The sequence below is a fragment of the Furipterus horrens genome, unplaced genomic scaffold (genome assembly GCF_987537825.1).
Source record: "Furipterus horrens unplaced genomic scaffold, mFurHor1.1.pri manual_scaffold_8, whole genome shotgun sequence".
Taxonomy (NCBI): Eukaryota; Metazoa; Chordata; class Mammalia; order Chiroptera; family Furipteridae; genus Furipterus; species Furipterus horrens.
Window position 1 is genome coordinate 60,831,302 of NW_028327178.1, and position 20,892 is coordinate 60,852,193.

At 45.7% G+C, this 20,892-nt stretch overlaps 2 protein-coding genes across 2 annotated transcripts in view; one reads left to right on the plus strand and one right to left on the minus strand.

Moving 5' to 3' along the window:
* Positions 1-842: 842 nt before the first annotated feature.
* Positions 843-2,345, plus strand: H1-10 (H1.10 linker histone). Its single transcript, XM_090285942.1, has one exon. It carries the CDS (start codon positions 1,327-1,329, stop codon positions 1,939-1,941), a length of 615 nt encoding a protein of 204 aa, XP_090142068.1. The 5' UTR covers positions 843-1,326; the 3' UTR covers positions 1,942-2,345.
* Positions 2,346-8,531: 6,186 nt separating this feature from the next.
* The window catches only part of HMCES (5-hydroxymethylcytosine binding, ES cell specific), a 46,955-nt gene continuing 34,594 nt past the window's right edge, over positions 8,532-20,892 (minus strand). Inside the window, exons 6-7 of the mRNA XM_090285946.1 lie at positions 11,008-11,200; positions 8,532-9,309 (exon numbers count right to left, since the gene is read on the minus strand). Of these exons, the coding sequence (XP_090142072.1) occupies positions 9,073-9,309; positions 11,008-11,200 (430 nt within the window). The 3' untranslated portion in view covers positions 8,532-9,072. The remainder of the gene's footprint in view (positions 9,310-11,007; positions 11,201-20,892) is intronic.

Here is a 20,892-nt window from a genome sequence, read left to right on the forward strand (position 1 = left end):
GGGTCTTAGGGAACTCTTTCCTGTTTGTGCCTCTGCCCTGGCTCCCATGGTCCCGGGCCTTAAACCACTTACTCCAAAAGTGTCAGCTCTTCACCCAAGTGTTTCCCCGCGGTCTCGGCTTCCTCAAAGCGGAAGCTTCTTTGGCTTCAAGACTGACCCACGCGCCTCCTTCGCATCCTCAATACTGGGTGCAGCTAAGCTCACGCCCACCAGCCTTAGAGGACATCTTCGAGGGCTCTCTCCAGGACCCACTCTGAATTTCCCTTCCCAGAAAAAGGGGAGCAGTGTGTCCGGAAACTAAAAGCAACTCACCCGCGGCCTTACACACCCACACTGCGCTCCACCCAGGACCTGCCATTTGGCTTGGGGCAGGAGGAGGGTGGAAGCTACCCACAAAATGAGGTACTTGGAGCATCAGCAGTGGGGATTGGGGGTCGACAAGAAAATGTTCCCAGGGGGACACTGCACTTCCAGGCCGCGGTTTCGAAGTCCTAGCTCACATCATAGTGCTCCAGCCGACCACGTGAGGGCGTGCCCTGTGTTAGTTCAAACAAATTAAAGCTGGCCTTGCGGACAGCCCGGGCGTCCCTGGACGCGGTCAGGGCTTGGGTGCCCGTGGCGCATTCTTGGCTGCCGGCAGGGAAGCTCACAGTCGTGTGGCCTCCCCCGGGACCTGTGCTATTCTTCTCCAAAGTGGTCCCACCCTCGTCTCGCTCTCTTCAGCTTAGGGTGCACCCCCTCCGTTCTCCAATGCCGGCCCATTCCCAAGCACAGACCGCCTCTCCGCTGCCCCATGGGGCTTGGATTCTGCCCAGGGAGCACAGCGGCAAGCGCAGCGAGACCGTGGAGGCGCGGTCCCGGAAGCCAGTGGCCAGGGAAGGGGTTCCAAAAAGCACAACTTGGAGCTGGCTCCGGACCAGGCTGTTGTTGTTCTCAACGTGGTCCGCCACAGAGCCATAAAAGGGAAGTGGGGCGCCTTCTTCCTTCCGAGAGCGGCGCACACGGCAAGAGGGCTCCGGTGCGTGCAGTGCTAGCAACAGCGGCAACTCCTTCAGGCGGGTTTTCCGCTCTGGCCCGGTCCTTTGCTTGGGTTCTTCCTTTCGCTCCGGCCCAGGCCTGGCTCGGGACGCCCGCCAGCCCGGCCCCCACCTCGGCCCGGCCCCCGCCTCAGCCCTGCCGCCTGGCTCCAGGCCCGGCCGCGGCCGCTCCCGCCTGGAGCCGCCGCGCGCCCCAAGCCCCCCGGCATCCCCTCGGCCTCTCGCTTTTCTCTTCCCGGCGCGGCCCCCGGGCTTCTGCGTCCGGCCCGCCACCAACCCGCTCGCCACTATGTCTGTGGAGCTTGAGGAGGCCCTGCCGCTGACGACCGCCGAGGGGACGGCCAAGAAGGCGGCCAAGGTTAGCGGCCCGGCGGCGCTGTCTTCATCCAAGAAGAGGAAGAACAAGAAGAAAAACCAGCCGGGCAAGTACAGCCAGCTGGTGGTGGAGACCATTCGCAGGCTGGGCGAGCGCAACGGCTCCTCGCTGGCCAAGATCTACACGGAGGCCAAGAAGGTGGCGTGGTTCGACCAACAGAATGGGCGCACCTACCTGAAGTATTCCATCAAGGCCTTGGTGCAGAACGACACACTCCTGCAGGTGAAGGGCACCGGCGCCAACGGCTCCTTTAAGCTAAATCGCAAGAAGTTTGAAGGCGGTGGCGAGCGGCGCGGAGCCTCGGCGGCTGCCACGACCCCAACCGCAGCCGTGCACAAGACCAAGAAGGCGGTCCTGGGCCCGGCGGGTCCCCGGCGCTCGGATCAGAAGCCTGAGAAGCCATCGCACAAGAAGGGCGCCGCCTCCAAGAAGCACAAAGGCGGCAAGGCTAAGAAGGCTGCGGCCGGAGGCAAGGTGAAGAAGGCCGCAAAGCCCAGCGTCCCTAAAGTGCCAAAAGGCCGCAAGTGAGCGCGCCGATTTGCTGGTCGGGCGGGTGTTCGGTTTTTGTACCCCAAATGTATGTAGTTTTACGCGGTTACTCTGGGGCTGGGCTGCTGCACCTTCTCTCAATGCAGCAAGGGGCCCGGAGCCACTTCGGCTCTCCCGTCCCCCGCCCGCTGTGGTAGTGTGTTTTCTTTTTCTTTCTTTCTTTTTTTAACGTTTGCTTTGGATTTTGAAACGGCCTTGGCAATGTCTGTCGTTATGGTTACCCGTCCCTAGGCGCGAATGGCCGGAGCCACCACACCTCTCCCTGTTAGGCCTTCCACTCTGCCGGCCTTTGGGTGCGTGACAAACAGTCGCTCGGTACTGCCTGGCTTTTCCCTTCATCCCGTCCACATTTGGGGGCACAATAAATTGTTTAAACTTTTGAACTCTCATTTTTCTTATGAGTGGACTAGCGGGGGGCACGAAACTTGGGTGGGATGGTGGGTCCCAGGAGTCTGCAGGTTAGGGGTCTGGTGGTTCATCCTAGAAAGATACTTGGGACTGTTGTCCTGTAAGCACAGGTGTAAAGGTGCTGGAGATAGGCTGGTTCGGTTCCTGACAGTGACCTCGGTCGGGAGGGAAGGGTGGTGTTCAGGTTTACTGGTAAGGACTCCTCGGCTCTTAGAAGGGTACACTGGGCTGGGATTTTTATGGATGTTCTGAATTCTGAGTGACTTAGTGTTGATAGGACAGGGATACATCCGGAGTGTGGGTAAATTGGAGAAAATCACCCTCAGCCCTGAGACACTCTGGTGTCTAGCATACAGAATAGTTGTACTTAGGGTTGGGCAGCAGGCTGAGGCCTGTTCTGACATGTTCCTATGAAAAAACAACCCTGTAAAAACAGGTTTTAGACAACCCTAAAACTTGTAGAATGTTCTGGAATAGTGGGTAGTACATGTACAAAGTTGGGGAGGTCTGAGGTGGGGTTAGGTGAAGAGATGGAGCGGATTTTTTGACTCCCTATGTAGACTACACGTAGAGGGGAGGGGCAATGGATTGGGGGAAGGGAGGGAGCACCACTGGAGAAGGGCCTCTGGCCTGCTTGTACCCCTGACCCTGGCGTGTCAGTCACTACTTTTCCCTGGTATACAAGGTGGGGTCACAGGGCAGACCTCTCAACCACCTACCACCCTGCAGACCCCACGAGGGCAAGTGGCCACTCCTCTCTTGTCTTCAAGTCTCTCTATATTCCTTTGGGGGTTCCTGCCCACTGCTTCCTGCCTTAGGGAACTGCAGAGCCAGGTGCTGGTGTTTCACCTGCTTTGTCCTGTGTTGGGCCCGAAGGACACAGCAGTGGGCAAAACTAACTTCCTATCACTGACATAACTGCTGAGCACATCATCGTTCCCCAGGTATAAGTTCAAAGTGCAAGATAGGATCCTCACCTGAGTGTGGAGATGTGACTGATGACTGCAGGAAGCAGTGTCATTAGGGCAGGGAAGATGTGATGCTAGACTTGGCTGTGGCTGTTTTGGTTCTGAGGAACTGGGCATCCAGGAAACAGTCGCAGACTGAGACAGTAGTGGGCCAGGGCTGACAGCTTCACCCACCCTGCCAGCCCATATCCTAGCCATTTGCTGATCAGTAACAGCATCCTCTACTTTGCTGTTTTGATTGGGGAGGGGGGGGGGGCAATGTGCTTCTTGCCCTGCTAGGCTACTGTGCTAGTTTATGACCTGTTCCATACATAATGGCTGCAGAGCCAGTGAATAGCACAGAAGCTAGAGTCCTCAGCCTACTCAGGATTCTAGGGCATGCTGTTCCTGATAAGTTAAATGTGATCCCTCATATTATACTCCCCTTCCATAAACCAGAAACCCAGCCTAGATGCCTCCTGGGCTCCCTCCAATTGTCCAAGCTGGAATCTGGATGTGGGGCCTGGAACTTTGCTTTGTGACCAACTCTCAGGTGGCTCGGGTTCAGAGTGTTGGAAAAGTCTACTGCAGGGACCTGACACTTGCATTGCATACTGCTCCTTCCTGCCTAGCAATTCACACTGAGCTCCATCCCCTTTTTGGAGCCTTACTTAACCAAAGCCCCCCACCCTGCTGTTTCCTTTGAAGACATCCCATGAACACTAGAGCACCCCAAATGTCCTTCAAGTCATCCTTATTCATCACTACCTTTCCATATTTCCTACCAAAATTCTCCCTTGGCTGGTCACACCTCCTTGCTCTCCCAGTGACCTCCCTCTTTGATGATGTGACACTGCTCTGTCCTGTCTTCACTTCTCTGCTCCCTTGATAGCTTGGGTCCCTGGCTTGCTGTCTACTCCACCCTAAGGGCTGCCTCCTCCAGGAGCACTGGATCACCCAGTAGACCAGCCCTCAGGGCAGGTCTTTCACTTCTCTGAAAATAAAGAACACTAATTTTTTCTCTGAGGACCCAACCTACCCTATTCTCAGGACATATTGTTCTAGGGGTCTGACCCCTTCAGTCCTGGGGATGGTACATGACCCAAAAATGTAGGGAATAAGGGTTGAGTCAGTTGTTCACTTTGCCACAATGACTGGGTCAGAAATGGGTTCTTGATCCTAGTGGGTTCACTGAGAATCAGTCCTGGGACTTTTCAGGGAACTACTGAGAGTGTTTTTTCCCCCAGGACCACTAAGGGGAGGGGCATGGGGCCAGAGTTGCCAGTGGCCATCTTAGTCAACATATAGGGAGAGCCCACCTGAAAAAGGAGCCAAGACAGAACATGGGAACTGAAAAACAGAGAGACAGAAGCCTGAGAATATGAATGGAGCCTCTGGATCCAGCCATGCCTGAGGCTAGTTAGACCTGTGCCATGTGAACTGATACATTGCTTTTTAAATAAGCTAATTTGAATTGAGTTTCTGTCACTTACAATCTGTCTCACTCCTTTGACTCACTTTACCCTCCTATGCTCACACCCTGGACCTTATCTCTTCAAATTGCTCTTCCCCCAAAACTACTCTTCAGTGTCCCACCCTGTACCCACAGGCCCTTCCCTTCCTCTCTGCAGCTTGCTCACTTAAGACCTTCAGCTAAGCTGCACGTCTGTGGGTGGATCCCACATCTCTTACGTGCACCCTACGTTGAAAGATGGATGGCCATAATCAGCCCCACATGAACACTCAGTGTGTACCAGGCACTCAGAGGAAGGCTGCACAGGCATCATCTTAGACTCATGACTGTCCCAGTGGGAAGGAGTTCAAAAATTCTTACTGGTGTGGGTGCTCAGACTGGGGGGGTTATTTTCTGCCTTGACACCACACTCACTTCCTTATATGGAGCTGGGGAGCCCAGGATACACCATTTACCTACTGTGTCTCTTGGACTCAGCTTCACAGAGCCTCAATTCCAGATGAACACTGAAGGCACATTATACTGCAAGGCCCAGGAGGAGGGCTTCCTGGGGGAGGTGATTCCAGTGCAGTGAGGAAGCAAAGGACAAGGTATATAGCAACAGCTCAGGCTGGTGCACCTCTCAGCATCCACTTATCAGGAGGCAGGTCTAATGGGACCAGGTCCTGGAGGCTGAGGTCAGTGTTCTGGGCCCAGCTTCATTATGGTCTTTTGGTCTGGGGCAAGACAGTACTCCCCAAGCTTCAGTTTTTTCATCTATTAAGTACAGCCAAGAAAGATTTCTTTTCCTCATCTAACCAGGGAGGGCCTGAACACTGCATCTGGCCAGGGTCTCCAGGTTTTCCTGCCTCTAACCCTCACATACCCCTGGGTGTAGTGCTTTCTACTGCTGCTACCCTGCCTCCCAGTGAACCTCCTAAGGATCTCAGACCTACCTTCTGGGTCCCTAGATCCAACTTCTTGGCTGGAGGACAGTGCTACCAGCACTAGAAAGACCCCTTTCCAGGCTGTGCAGCCTCAGCAATTCATCCAATTGACAGCCGTGGACCAACCTAGCTGAAACTGTCCTTCTACCGTGGTAGGGCTTAGTGCTGAGCATGAGACCTGCTGGGAGGTCTCAGCACTCAGCACAAGGTATTGATATCTCTGTCCTAAGTATCAGACCTTGGATGATGTGGCCAGAGGCAGTTCTACCAGTCATGAGGCAGCAATTCCTCTTCTAGTTACACACCAAAAAGAATTGAAAGCAGGGTCTCAAAGAGTTACCTGTACACCCATGTTCATAGCATTATTCACAATAGCCAAAAGGTAGAAGCACCCCAAGCGTCCATCGATGGATGAATGTATAAACAAAATGTGGTCTATCTTTACAATGGAATATTATTCAGCTTTATAAAGGAAGGAGATTTTACGCTGGCCAGGTGGCTCAGTTGATTGGAGTATTGTCCCATACACCAAAAGGTTGTGGGTCAGGGCATATATCTAGGTTGCAGGTTCACTTCCTGGTCAGGGTGCATACGGAAGGCAAATGATGTTTCTCTCTCACGTTGATGTTTCTCTCTCAAAAAATCAATAAGAACATATCCTAGGGTGAGGATTTTAAAAAGAGAAAGAAAATCTGACATAAGCTACAATATGGATGAATCCTGGGAACAATATACTAATTGAAATAAGCCAGACACAAAAAGACAAATACTGTATGATCCACTTATATGAAATATCTAACCAAATTTCATAGAGGTATAAAGTCAAATGGTGGTTGCCAGCACTTGAGATAGGGGCAAATAGAGAGTTGGTGTTTAATGGGTAAACTTTCAGTTTTGCAACATGAAAAAGTTTTGGAGGTTGGTTGCACAATAATGTGAATATAGTTAACACTATTGAACTGTACATTTAAAAATGATTGAGATGGTAAAGTTTATGTTATCTGTATTTTTCCACAAATAAGAATAAATACTATATGGGCCAAACAAAATCATGTGTGAGCTCAATGTGGCCTGCAGTCTAAATTAGGCCTAGAATCAAGCCTGGTCACTGTACCCATAGAGTGGGGAGTAAAGATGGACTGCCATCTGGGAGCCCTGCCCAGGAGCCAGACAGCCATATCCTGGGGCTGTCCCAATGGTCCAGCCTGACTTGGCTATACACAGACAGGCAGATAAAGGCTTCCCTGTTTGTTCCTGAGATTTGTTCTTTAAAAACAAAGGTCAGGATTATATGCCATCATTGCTCTAGTAAGCAAGATTAATTATCGGCAAAAGGTGGGAAAATGGGAATTCGCGTGTTCATGAAATAAGTGAAAATTTGGAGAGTAATTAGCGATACCTAGTAAAGCTGATGATCCAGATAGAAAATTGCAGAATGAAATGTTCAGGATACCATTATGTAAACCTGAAATCACAAAATGTTCTCAGATATAAGAATGTGCTTTTAACATTACATTTAGATGAAAGTTTAAAAACCTAAATGAAAAAGAACATACTCCTGGGGACCTTCTATTCTTTCATATTAAAATGAAAAGACCCTGCCAAACTGTTTCACAATCCTGACAGTGGGACGATAGTAATGAAAAATAAAGGGAATCTCATTTTTGTCGTTTACTAAACCTGAAGCAAATATGACAAAAGTCCTAACAGCCAACCTTCTGGTAAATTATTTGTATTTTTAAAGTCTCTCAGTAAAACCACCAAAACTCCATGCAAATCAGCTCAAACAAAACTGGAGGCCACAGTGAAAGCAAAGCACCCCTGACCTTCAGCGAAGAGTTCTTGAGTACTAACCACCACCAGGCTAATCTTGCCTCCTCAACAGGAATGGTGATCTAAAGATAAATTTAGAGACAAGGCAAGGTGGGTGGAGGTCACCACAAGGGTTTGAGTGAGAGACCACCCTCCCCTCACCCCTGCCAAGAGGCACTGGAGCTTCCCTGATTGGTGAAAACTTCGACCCCTGGGCGGGGTGGGGTGGCAGTGGCTCAGCCTACCCTCCAGTAGATTCAGGGTCTGCTTCCACACAGCTGCACAGGACAGCATTCTGCAGGGCCTGAATGCTCCAAAAAGTTAAAAAGTGGATCAGCCCTGGTGCTTCTGAAAATTTCATTGGTTCCTTCGCCTGGGACCCCTGGGAAGGTCCATTCCTGACATACCACAGCCCCATGGCTGGGTCGCACTCACACACGTGCTTAATTGCCAGGTGTGACATCTGGTTAATGCCTGTGGCTCCTTGCCTAGCACCAAGTGGGGCATGTAATAAGTGCTCACATTCGTTTAATAAATATTTTCACACCTGTTAACACTGGGAAAACAAAACTGTGAAAAAGCATCTGTGCTTTCATAGAATGAATGGTCTGTGTGGTAGAGGGACAATAGATAACTACCCCAAATACATATCTAACTATAAAGTGGTTCAGTGTCAAGGAGTAGCAGCAAATCATAGGGTCTCTGACCAGGCTGGGACAAGCAGATGGTCAGCTCCCACCTCCACTGCAAGCCCAAGTTGTCCTCTGTGCCCTGCGCTCTACCCAGAGGCTGGGGATCTGCGTAGGGCTTCAAGGGCTGGGACTATGGGATTTCTCCTCACCTAGACTCTATGCTCCCTTTGTAAGGACAGGGTTTTGGCCTCTACCCTATTCTCTCTCCCTCCAGTCCCTTGTATTTGACAGGCATGCAGTCAGGCTGGTTTTAAGCTAAAGGATTCAGACAACTTTCAAGATTGAGAGAGAAGAGACTCAACAAAGAATCTTCTTTCACCTAGTCTTTTATTTTCAAAAAAAGCAGTTTTGTCCACAGAAAGGCTGAAATAGTAAGATCTAGAACTAACCCCACCAATAGCATTTTCTGAAATGTAGACAGTATATCAAATATAATTTATTCAGAAAAAAATACATGTTAAGAACTTAATTCCAAAAGACTGAAAGAGTCCAAAGGCTGAGTAGAAAATTGCCAATTTACTAGCAGCACCAGGTCAGGTTGATGCTGAGAACTGCCAGCAGGGTCAAGCTTTGAGGGAAGGCTCCACCAGTCCTACTAAGAGAAGGCTGCAGGCATAATGAACCCCTATGAGTTGATGGAGGTGGATCCTCCCCTTCCCAGGCTATCTATAGCCCCACTGTGGGTTCCTGGTCACAGCTGGAATAGCCACTCCCCCATAAACCCACAACTGTTAAGTAACACTGTGATACCTCCTCCCAAAGCAAATCCATATACACACAATGCAAGAATCTGTTATCAGCAATAGTATTCAGTGCAGCACACCATGACCTTGGTCTCTCAAAGCCCTGCATTACTGGCTGTGAGGCCTCTTGGCCACTGGCTCCTCCTCTTTCTCCTTCTTCAGCCATTGCTCCAGGAGTCTAGCACTGCCTCTCTTGGTGGGGAATGGGCTCTTCTGCAGGAACTGGCTGGACCATTGGGGCATGTCTGACTCTGTCTTTTGGAATGTTTTGGGATTTTCCTGTTTGGGTGACTTTGTGGCCAGCCACTGCAACATCTTCTCGCTGCTGCCACTTGTCTTGAGCTCCTAGGAAAAAGACAAAAAAGCTCAACCCACTCAGCTCAAGATTTTGGGAAAAGGACAACTCCAAGGGAAGATATAGGGGAAGAGACACAAGGTGCTGACTCAGATGTAGAAAATGTTACTGAGGGCCAGACAGGACCGACTACTCAGGAGTGGGAAGAGAGGAGCAACTGAGTATGCTCCAAGGGGTTTAGGGGTAGGGAGTAGTTCTTAGAAAAGACTTCGCAGAGGTGTGTGGGGCCATTCAGAGAAGAGCATTGACAGGAATTCAAACATGCAGAAAATGAAGCATTCTCAGGAAAAAGAATGTAATTCAGTGACCAGGCAGAGTTGGGAAATGAAGCTGGGAAGATATAGCTTCAAACAGCCTCCAGAATTAGGGATTCAGCCTAAGGCTAAACAGGCTGTTTCCATACCATGGAGCCCTTCTGCACAGCCTCTTCTTGCCCAGCACTATTTTTCAGCTTCCCTTACCTGCACCCCCACCCTTAACTGAAGGTTCTGAATTCACATAATGCCACCTCTCCAGAATGTGAATTCTGTTAAGGGAAAGACCATGGCTGAAGTGGGGCAATGTCTAGTGCAAAATGAATCATTTTTAGAGACCTCTAATAAAAAAAAGTATCAGGGTTGCAGGAGTTTGCTGAGAAATGAGACCAAAAAAATAAAAAGATGACACCGACTATGGGTGTGGAAAACTAAAAACTTAAAGAAAAATGGGAGCGTGAGGGAATAGCTGTTCTTGCAAGCATCATCCTTAACAGTGCTCAGGCATTCTAAGATGCCTATTCTTGGAACACTCAGAGGCATGTCCTACTTCAGATTCCTCTATGCCACCTAAAGACCGTTGTGACTCTTAAACTTTTTTCCTGAATGTCAGTAGGGGCTAGTTTTTTGCTCTGGAGCTCCCCTCCTCAATGCAGACCATTTGCTTGTTCAACTTCCCTTTAAAATACATCTCAGGACCCTTACCAATTCTAAGAAGTTAAAAGTTTATGGCAGAAATGTTCGTTCTCAAATTGTCCTGAAGCAAGAACAAGGACTGGAACTTTTCCAACTTGTGGTTTGGAAAGCAGAGGTACAGAGGAGATATCAAAAATCACATAGTTGGTTACAGACAAAGATAAAATTATGGTCAAGGGCTCCTTCATTTTTTTCACAATCACCCTCTAGATGAGAAGCCCTCAAACTTGACTTATTACCGACTCACTAAAGAGCTTCTTAATGATAGAAAAGTCCAAGCTCACTCCTGAATACTGTTGGACTCAGTAGATGTAGATAGGGCCTAGCATTTACATTTTGAAAGAGCTCTCCTGAGGACTCTGAGTTACAGCCAGCTTTTTTTTTAAACCCTCACCCGAGGATATTTCCTATTGATTTTAGAGAGGGGGGAAGGGGGAGAAAGACAAAAACATCTATCGGTTGTCTCCCATATGAACCAGCAACCTACATATATGCCTGACTGGGAACTGAGCCCACAACCTTTTGGTATACGGGACAATGCTCCAACCAACTGAGCGACACTGGCCAGGGCACAGCCAGCTTTGAACCACTGCTCTGCTTACTCTTGCTGTGAAAAAAAAAAAAGAGTTTTGGGTGATATAAATTAAAGCTCTGATTGTAAAAGGCCATGTCCTTTAAAAAAATCCTGTACTGACAGAGAAAAGCTCAAAAAGAAGTGTTAAGAGTATAGGCCCCTACCTTTTTGACCATTAAGTCCACAGGAACCAGACACGCAGGAGTATTGTTTCGGGAGTTGTTCACCACAGGAGAGACAGGATGGAAAGTGATGTTCTCTGTGGGGTGGATTAACTTCAGAGCTTCCTGAGTTGAGATCTTACCAAAGTCAAGCCATTTAGAGACTGCTTCTTCTCCATCTAATATGGCAGGCATCCTAACCAGGGAGGTCAAGACATTGGTTAGAAGAGGCTGAGGGAGGGTAGGGAGAGAAGGGAGAGAGACTTGAATCAGTTGATAGCACAAATCGCCATAAGGAAAAGTTTGCCCTCCCTCTATGCCTCACGTACTGATTGCTGCCATAGGGTCCCTGACAAGAACTTGGCAGGGCACAAAATTCAACACTAGGAGAGGCAGCTTATAAATTTTTATGGCAAAGACAGTGAATAGTAATTATGGGTGGATCCAGTGCACTCCAGTACACACATTACCAAACTGGTGACTTTTCTATGATGCCCAGGCCTAGAATTAAAGGAGAAATAGATCCTGGGAAACTTGGTTATCAACAATATTCTCCAGTCTTACAATCTATGACTGATTTACAGGAAGCAAGTGTTATTCACATAATTCTGAATAAAAGGAAACCATGCCTTTGAAAGCAAAGAGGCTGTAAGATGAATCCTGGTATCCAGGAAGATATTAGGAAAAGATCCTTTGTTTAGCCTCCAGTTTTAATGTCCTAAGCCAATGCAGAACATGGTATACATTTCACTGGTGAGTGGTACAGTTGATTTTAGGAGATAAATGCATAAACATCTGTTTTAATATTATTTGCATTTCAACAAATTGAACATATTAAAAAAATATTTTACAGGGAGTAGGTAAATATTATGGTCACTTCCTTCCACAACGACATCAAAATTATAACTAAATTTAGAACGGCCACCTTGAGAACCACCTGAAGGCTACCTGAACAGAATTCCCACGATTAAGGAAATAAAGTAGCCTCCTCAAGAATGGCAGCAGGGGTGGAAATTAGCAGGCTGCACACGCATGTGTAGTGGTTAAGAATAAGGAAGGGATTTCTCGACTGTGGAGATCCCCCACTGAGGAGCAAGGGGTCCCAGCCCCACACCAGGCCCCCCTGCCCCACATAGGGCTTCCCAGCCTTTGAGAAGCAGTGCTGGGTAGAGGAGTCACCACAACAGCTGGCTATGAGAATCAGCAAGAACTCAGTCCAGGTGAGATGAAGGACTGCCTACTCTAGACCCAGGCACCCTTTTAAAGGACCTGCACATAGACTCACTTGTTCACAAACACTCGCCCTAAGCTCAAAAGAAGAGAAAGCAGCTTGAAAGCACCAGGGACATACAGGGAGAAACTGAACTGTCTGATGTTAGGGAGAGAGCTGGAGGGACAGCTATGTCTGGGACTAAAATGCCAGCAGGTGACATTTTTTCTTTGTTGAGCCCTCACCTCAAACAGCTGGACAGATGCTAAATCTGAGTTGCCAAATCTGAGTTTCTATTAACTTGGGTAATGCTGCTCTTGCCCCACGCTGGTGTTTCTCTGAGACCCTTCCCCAATGCACAGGCCTGGCCCGTGTGGTAGACTTCCCTAAAATCTCTCAAAAGTCTATAAACCCCAAACAATCGGCAGCTGGTCTTGGCGTGCCCTGTACCTCTTGCAAAGTGGCCCCAAGCTTGGCACTAGTGACCGCTGGCCTGGGTTCACAGCATAACTACTGTTAGGATTCTTCAAGCCCAGTGTAGGCAGCTACCAAATGCAAATCACTTTGTAAGTCCTACCAGGCTGGACATAGACAATGGCTAACCTTGGCCTACCTCAGAGTCCCTCCCAAGAATCAACACACCTACTGGCTGGCTTCAGATAACACCAGAGCAGCACCCAATTAGTACCATAGAAGACACACAAAGGGCAAGCTTATCAGGCATGACTGCCCTGCTAAAGTAAATCCTGCTCTGTGGGGTCAGCCCCCTACCCCCTCAAGAGCTCATCCACTGTAGTCACAGATGGTCTTCAATCAGTCAGCCTGAGAGTCAACCCCCACTCACTGATGTGCCAAGAGCAATGAAGGGTCAACTACAATAAAAAAACACACACAACCCACACAACGCACACCTCTGGAGCAGCTGGTTTAGGTAAACATGGACGCTGTGCCACTGAGCTCCACAGGACACTTAGTCTATAAGGCCACTCTGCCAAGACTGGGAGATGTAGCAGATCTACCTAATATATAGAAACAAATACAGGGAGGCAGCCCAAATGAGGAGACAAAAAAACATGTCCCAAATGAAAGAACAGGACAAAACTCAAAAATAAATAAATAAACTAACTAAATGGAGCCACGCAACCTATCAGATGCATAATTCAAAACACTGGTTATAATGATGCTCAGTGAACACAGGGGAAGAGTAGATACTGTCAGTGAGGACTTTAATGAAGAGATTTAAAAAAAACATTTAAAAAGAGATTTAAAAGGTCAGTTGGAAATGAAGAATACATTAGATGACCAGAGAGCAGCAGGTGTGGGGAGAAGAGAGAAAATAAGGAAAAGGGTCTAGTCAAGGAACATGTATAAACAGCCCATGGACATGGACAACAGGGGAATTGACTGTGCGAGTGGGGATGGATGGGACAGTGGAAAGCAATGGGGGAAAAACTGGGAAAACTGTAATACAACAATAAAAAAAGGCATTAAAAGATGAAACCAATAGCAGATTAGATGAAGCAGAGGATAGAATCAGTGATTTGGAAGATAAGACAGCAGAAAACACCCAATCAGAACAGCAAAAAGGAAAAAAGAATTTAAAAAATGAGGATTGTTTAAGGGACCTCTGGGACAACATCTGGTATAACAACATTCTCATCTTAGGGATACCGGAAAGAGAACAGAAAGAGCAAAGGATTGAAAATCTATTTGAAGAAATAATGAACATTTCCCTAACCTAGTAAAGGAAATAAACATACAAGCTCAGGAAGCAAAGAAAGTCCCAAACAAGATGAACCCAAAGAGGACTATACCAAGACACATCATAACTGAAGTGCCAAAGGTTAAAAACAAAGATTCTTAAAAGCAGCAAGAGAAAAACAGATATATACAAGGGAATTCCCATAGGACTCTTAACTGATTTCTTAACAGAAACGTTGCAGGCCAGAAGGGACTGTCACAGAATATTCAAAGTGATGAAAAGCAAAAACCTACAATCAAGATTACTCTACCCAGTAAGGCTATTATTTAGAATAAAAGAACAGATAGATAAAGAGCTTCCAGAGAATAAAAAATTGAAGGAGTTCATCACCACCAAACCAATATTACAGGAAATGTTAAAGATCTTAAAAACAAATTCTTTTTTACCTTATTGATCTGTGAGAGAGAGCAAGAGTGACAGAGACAATGGTTTGTTGTTTCTCTTATTATTTTTTTCTAAGTATATTTTATTGGTTATGTTGTTAAGTGAAGGGAACTGCTCCTTGTGGTTTCGGGAATTGTAGCCCAAACCATGAGCCAGGTTTCCCCGGGAGGCCTCTGAGTCTCAACTGAACAGTGAAAGGCTATGCAGCAAACAGGACCAAAGGCCACTCAGAGGGTTTCCATGGGAATTGGATTTAAAGAATGCTTCTTACATTTTGGAGCTTGCTCTGCTTTTCTTATCTCTTAGTTAACTATACACAATCTCTAGCAAGGACTATATGAAACCTTACACCTAATGCCAGTGTGGTGTCAAGATGTTTAATAGACCCTGACACAGACTGGTCATCGTGCCCTTATACTGATACTTGTAACCTGTAACTGTCAACTATAATCCAGGCATCTAAAAGCTAATTGATGATTTATGAATTTTGACCTTGTATCTCCCATGCATACTCTTCTGAATAAAAAGCATGAGGAACAGAGGTCTTGCACTTTCTCCACTAGAGGGAACAGTCACCTCCTTTACCCCCCAGACAAAATACAGTGTCCTGGATTTGTTCTGCTGTGGTCATGAAACCTCTGCTGGACAGAGTAGTTTCCAACCGAGCCGGAGCGTTGGAGGCAGTTCTGCCTCATCTGGTGGCCAACGTGGGGCTCAAACCCAAGACCCTGAGATTAAGAGTCTCATGCTCTACTGACTGAATTAGCCAAGCATATTTAAGCATATTAGCTCAAAGCATTCAATTTCTTAGGCCAACCACAGCAAATAAAAACTGATAATAAATCAGGCTACAAAGCCCATCATATCTTTAAAAATATTCTTAAAAAACAAAAAAGTATGGAGTTCTCCCCAAAGAATCTAACTAATTTAGCAACCTAATTAGACAAGTTGTAAAAAAAATTATGTTTCTTGTAGAATGTTGGGTCAAAAGAATTATGTATGTTGCAGAAAGTCCGAGTAAATTGTAGATGGTCTGTGCAAGTTTAAGAAGGATTGTGTAGGGGGAAGGAAGGAAAAAATAAAGTGAGGGAAAAAGAAGGAATTAAGAAGGTAAAGGAAGGGTAAGAAGGAATAAAGGAAAGAGACTGGCAAGGCATAGGAAGGAAGGACATTGGAGTGGGTAACTCAAAAATAGAAATGAAAGTGCAAAAGAAATAAGAAGGAAAAGTAAGCATATTAAATTGATGCTGGAAATCAAGACTTCTAATTTGAGGTATGTTTACATGCCTCTCGGCCCAGGTGTTTAATGATCTGAGTAGGGAGCTGGACTCACTGGTGCCCACAATCTCTGACTGCTCAGGCCTCAGGATCTTAAAGACATCCTGTGACTTAAAAAGAATCTTGCTGAGTACTCCATATTCCCTGATGTTGATAAGGAAATCAAACAAAACTAAGTACAAATGGTGTTTAACCTTAATTGCTTTCTGAACAGTGCATCCTTTCCTTAGCCTTAAAAGAATAAGTGATTGGATTTCTGTTTTCCTGTTTTTCTGTCTATGAATGCTATATAGACTTGTTTGTCAGGAAGCATTCTCTTCAGTTGACCTTTTGAACTTCCTCTGTTCTAAGTTTCAAGTACATTGTAAACATTCCTGGAATGTGCCTGTGAGCTCATTCCTGGACCCTCCCAGTTAATTAGCATATCTGAAAAATCCAATAAAAGGAAGGTGCTTGCTCTGCTCAGTGCTGATCCTGCCTAAGCGAGCGGCAGCCCTCTGACCATCTCGCATTCTATCTGCTGGAATTACTTCCGCACCCTCGACCACAAAGTACTACTGCAACATTAAGTTTTTAAAACATTGTAAATAGTAAAACTAGAAGCTGTAGTCCCAGGAATAAGCCTTGCCAAGCTTGCTATCTTCCCTGCCTTCTCTAGCCTCTGTGTAAATTTTCAAGGTCACTAGATAATGAAAACAGCCCACTTTTAAGCACATTAAAGGAATGCAGTAAGCGTTCAAAAAATAAAATTGTTTCTCTAGCCTCAAAGCAGGAACTGGGGGACACTCTACACTCGTAACACCCTCACCAAGAATAGCTGCCACTGTTTAACTCCCCAATTACAGAAATAGGCTTGTCTCTGCTTTACATGCACAAAGTCCTAGGTTTGTACCATCAAAAATGCTATCATTCCAGCAAAGGCCCTGCAACTGGGTGTCTCCACAGTCTTACAGACTCAAAGTCTGGTTTGTAAGTTATTATGTAAATTAACCATTTTGTGCAAGTTTACTCATTACAGGTTTACCTATCTGCCTGACAAGCCCCTACACCCACTCCAACCAGGGGAACAAATCTTACTGAAGACCTGGAAGACTCAAGGCCCTGAATGGCTGCTGACTAAACAACAGACTGGTCCCTATGATGTCCTGTTACAGACCTATATTAATCAGAAAATCCTAGCTTGACTGTCAGCCACAGAATCAGCCCTACTGTGGCGGGGGAATGACAGGATGCCCTGGTCAGCTGATAACAGGTTGCCTGCAACCCTGGATTCTTAAGATTATGTGTCACCCTGTTAAAAAAGAACTCTAGCCAGCATTTGTGGGCTAACACACATCATCTACAAAATGCCTTTTCCACCAATCTTAAAGGCCAAATTGATTGGCTACAATTTAAACTCCATCAGCATCTTATGGACATTAAGCCACTTGCTGAACAAAAAGTGTTTCAAACCCTAAGTAATAATCTTCAACGGCTTAACTCTAAAAACTGGTTCCAAGGACTAAATTTACATAAATGAATAAAAGAAGCAGCTGGATGTTTACTGGTTATTGTTATACTCTGTGTCCTCCGATGTGTCTACAAGCTGTTTACCCATGATCATATTTAAGAAAAGCAAGTAGCAAGTTTTACAGGCCTCTCTACTATAGGTGTTATAAAAAACAAAAAAGGGGGAGATATGGGGAACTGTTCCTTGTGGTTTCAGGAATTGTAGCCCAAGCCATGAGCCAGGCCCCCCCAGGAGACCTCTGAAGCTCAACAGAATAGTCAGAGGCTATGTGACAAACAGGACCGAAGGCCACTCAAGAGGGTTTCCATAGGAACTGTATTTAAAGAATGCTTCTTACATTTTGGAGCTTGCTCTGCTTTTCTTATCTCTTAGTTAACTATAAACAATATCTAGCAAGGATTATATGAAACCTTGCACCTAATGCCAGTGTGGTGTCAAGATGTTTAATAGACCCTGACACAGACTGGTCAGCATGCCGTTATATTGATACTTGTAATCTGTAACTGTCGACTGTAATCCAGGCATCTAAATGCTAATTGATGATTTATGAATTTTGACTTTGTATCTCCCATGCATACTCTTCTGAATAAAAAGCATGAGGAACAGAGGTCATGTGCTTTCTCCACTAGAGGGAACAGCCACCTCCCTTACCCCCCAGAAAAAATACAGTGTCCTGGATAATTTGGTCTGCTGTGGTCATGAAACCTCTGCTGGACAAAGTAGTTTCCAACAGAGCCGGGACGTTGGAGGTAGCTCCAACTCATTACAATAGTCCCACTTTTTCCCCCTTTGCTCCCCTCTTCCCAGAACACCCCTTCCTTCCAGCAATCCCACCCCTCTTAGTTTATGTCCATGGATCCTGCATATAAGTTCTTTGGCTTCTCCCTTTCCTATATTATTCTTAACTTCCTTCTGTCTACTTTGTACCAACCAATTATGCTTCTTGATCCCTGCACCATTTCCCCATTTCCCCCTTCCACCTCCTAGCTGATAACCCTCGAAATGATCCCCATACTATGATTCTGTTCCAATTCTGGTTTCCTTGGTTGGATTTTGTTTTTCTTTTTTAGATTCAGTTGTTGATAGGTGTGAGTTTGTTGTCATTTTAATGTTCATAGTTTTTATCTTCTTTTTATTAAGTAAGTCGCTCTGACATTTCATATAATAATGGCTAGGTGATGATGAACTCTTTTAGCTTTACCTAGTCTGGGAAGCACTTTATCTGCCCTTCCATTCTAAATGATAGCTTTGCTGGATACAGTCATCTTAGTTGTAAGCCCTTGCTTTTCATCACCTTGAATACTTCTTGCCAGCCCCTTCTTGCCTGCAAAGTTTCTTTTAAGAAGTCAGCTTATAGTCTTATAGGTACCCCTTTGCAGGTAACGCTCTGCTTTTCTCTTGCTGCTTTTAAGATTCTCTCTTTATCTTGAACCTTTTGCATTTTAATTAGGATGTGTCTTGGTGTGGTTCTTTTTGGGTCTAGCTTCTTTGGGACACTCTGTGCTTCTTGGACTTGTATGTCTATTTCCTTCACCAAATTTGGGGAGTTTCCCTTCATTATTTTCTCGCATAAACTTCCAATTTCTTGCTCTTCCTTATCTCCTTCTGGCACCCCTATGGTCCATATGTTGGCACGTTTAAAATTGTCCCAGAGGTTCCTAAGCCACTCCTCATTTTTTAAAATTCTTGTTTCCTCATTCTGTATTGATTGACTATTTTTTTCTTCCTCATATTCCAAATCATTGATTTGAACCTCGGTTTCCTTCCCTTCACCATTGGTTTTGTGTGGATCTTTCTTCGTTTCATTTAGCATAACTTTCACTTCTTCCTTTATGCGTTTGTCATACTTAAGCATATCAGTCAAGCCTGTGGGCATCTTTATCTCCAGTGTTTTGAATTCTACGTCTGTTAGGTGGGCTATCTCCTCATCTGTGAGGTTGGCTATCTCCTTGTTGTTTAGTTCTCCCACTGGAATCTTGATCCATTTCCCCTTTTGGGCCATAGTTCTCTGTCTCCTCATCTTGACAGGCTCCTGTGTTTGTTTCTCTCTGTGTCTTAAGTAGAGCTGTAGCACCTGTTATGTTGTAAGAGGCAGAGCCTTAGGTATTCATCAGTATAGGGCAACCTGTTTCACCACATTGCGGTGCTGTATGTGAGGGAAGGGTCTGAGAAGTAACAATGCCACTTGCTCAGCACTTGCTCCTTTTCCAGGCATTTCTCCCATTTCCATATGGGACTGGCATCTCTCTAGCCATTGCCCTGGCTGTCGTTCACAGAGTGGGTGGGTCTGCGGACGTTCTAGGACTGTCAGAGCCCTTTAAACAAGTGGAATCTGCTGAGAGACTGGCAGTTTCTTCCTCCACCCCAACTCCCACTGATTTTCACAGTCAGAAGCAATGAGGTTTTATTTTCCCCGGCTTGGGACCGTGAGCTGCGTGGTGTGGTCTGGTGGTGGGAACGCTCCCCAAGTGTCCCTCCCAACTTTCTAAAATGTGTGACTGCGCTTCCACCTACCTGCTGCTGCCGCCGCTGCTGCCACCACCACACCACATCCTCTCCACCACAGCCCCATCCCCCCTACCTTTCTGGGTATTTCTTTTTCTTTTTTTTCCTTTTATTTTTTGGTTTTTCAATTACAGTTGTCCCATTTTTCCCCCAATGCTCCCCCCCACCCAGCCCACCCCTGCTCCCGAGTATTTCTTCTTTATATCTTTGTTGGACTTCCATGCAGTTAGATTTTCTGGAACTTCTGGTTGTCTCTAGTTTTGAGGTAGTTGTATTCCTTCTAACTTGTGGAGGGAGATGCAGCATGTCTGTCTAGGCCTCCATCTTGGCCGGAAGTCTTGTTCCACTTATTTAGGTATTCATTGTTTGATTCTCATATGTGCCTTGGCCAAAGCTTGAATGCGCAATTCTTGGTGTATTGGGAGGATGCTTTAACCAACTGAGCTGCCTGGCCAGGGCTTTAAAGGGACTTAAAATTTTTTTTTAATAAAAAATATGAATGAGAAGATATCACAAAGAAAAACAGTTTTCACTGACAAAGGCAAAGATATTATATTAGCGAGGGATCAACCAACACTAAAGCTAATACAAAGGTTAAAAGGCAAAAAATGGTAGGAAGATCATGTGTAATTACAACAGTAAATTAAGGGATACATACAAACACACATAAACAGTTAAAAGATGATGACAAAAACATAAATATGGAGAGGTTTGTTAAAATGTGTAATGATTATAGAATGTGTTCAAACTTAAGTGACCATCAACATAAATTAGACTGTTATAAACATAGCTTGGTATATATGAAGCACATGGTAACCACAATCCAACAATCTACAAAAGATATACAAGAAATAAAGAGAAAGGAATACAAATATAACACTGCAGAAAGTCACCAACTTATAAGAGGATAGACTAAGAGAATAAGAAACAGAGAACCATGAAAAAAATCATAAAACAATAAAATGGCAATAACTACATACCTATTGATAATTTTTTTAAATGTAAAGGGATTAAATGCTCCAATCAAAAGATTAGTGGATAAAGATGTGGTAATGTGGAGACTTCTGGCCAAGATGGAGGCCTAGACCGACATGTTCTGTCTCCCTCCACAACTAAGAAGGACTACAATTACCACAAAACCAAAAATAACAAGAAGTTACAGAAAATAAAGTTACATGGAAGTCCAACATATGAAGTCATAAACAAGTGATGTTCGTCCAGACGGGTAGGAGTGGTGAA

Bases quoted from the DNA above. Each gene is read 5' to 3' on its own strand.
- H1-10 (XM_090285942.1), top strand. From the start codon at position 1,327: ATGTCTGTGGAGCTTGAGGAGGCCCTGCCGCTGACGACCGCCGAGGGG.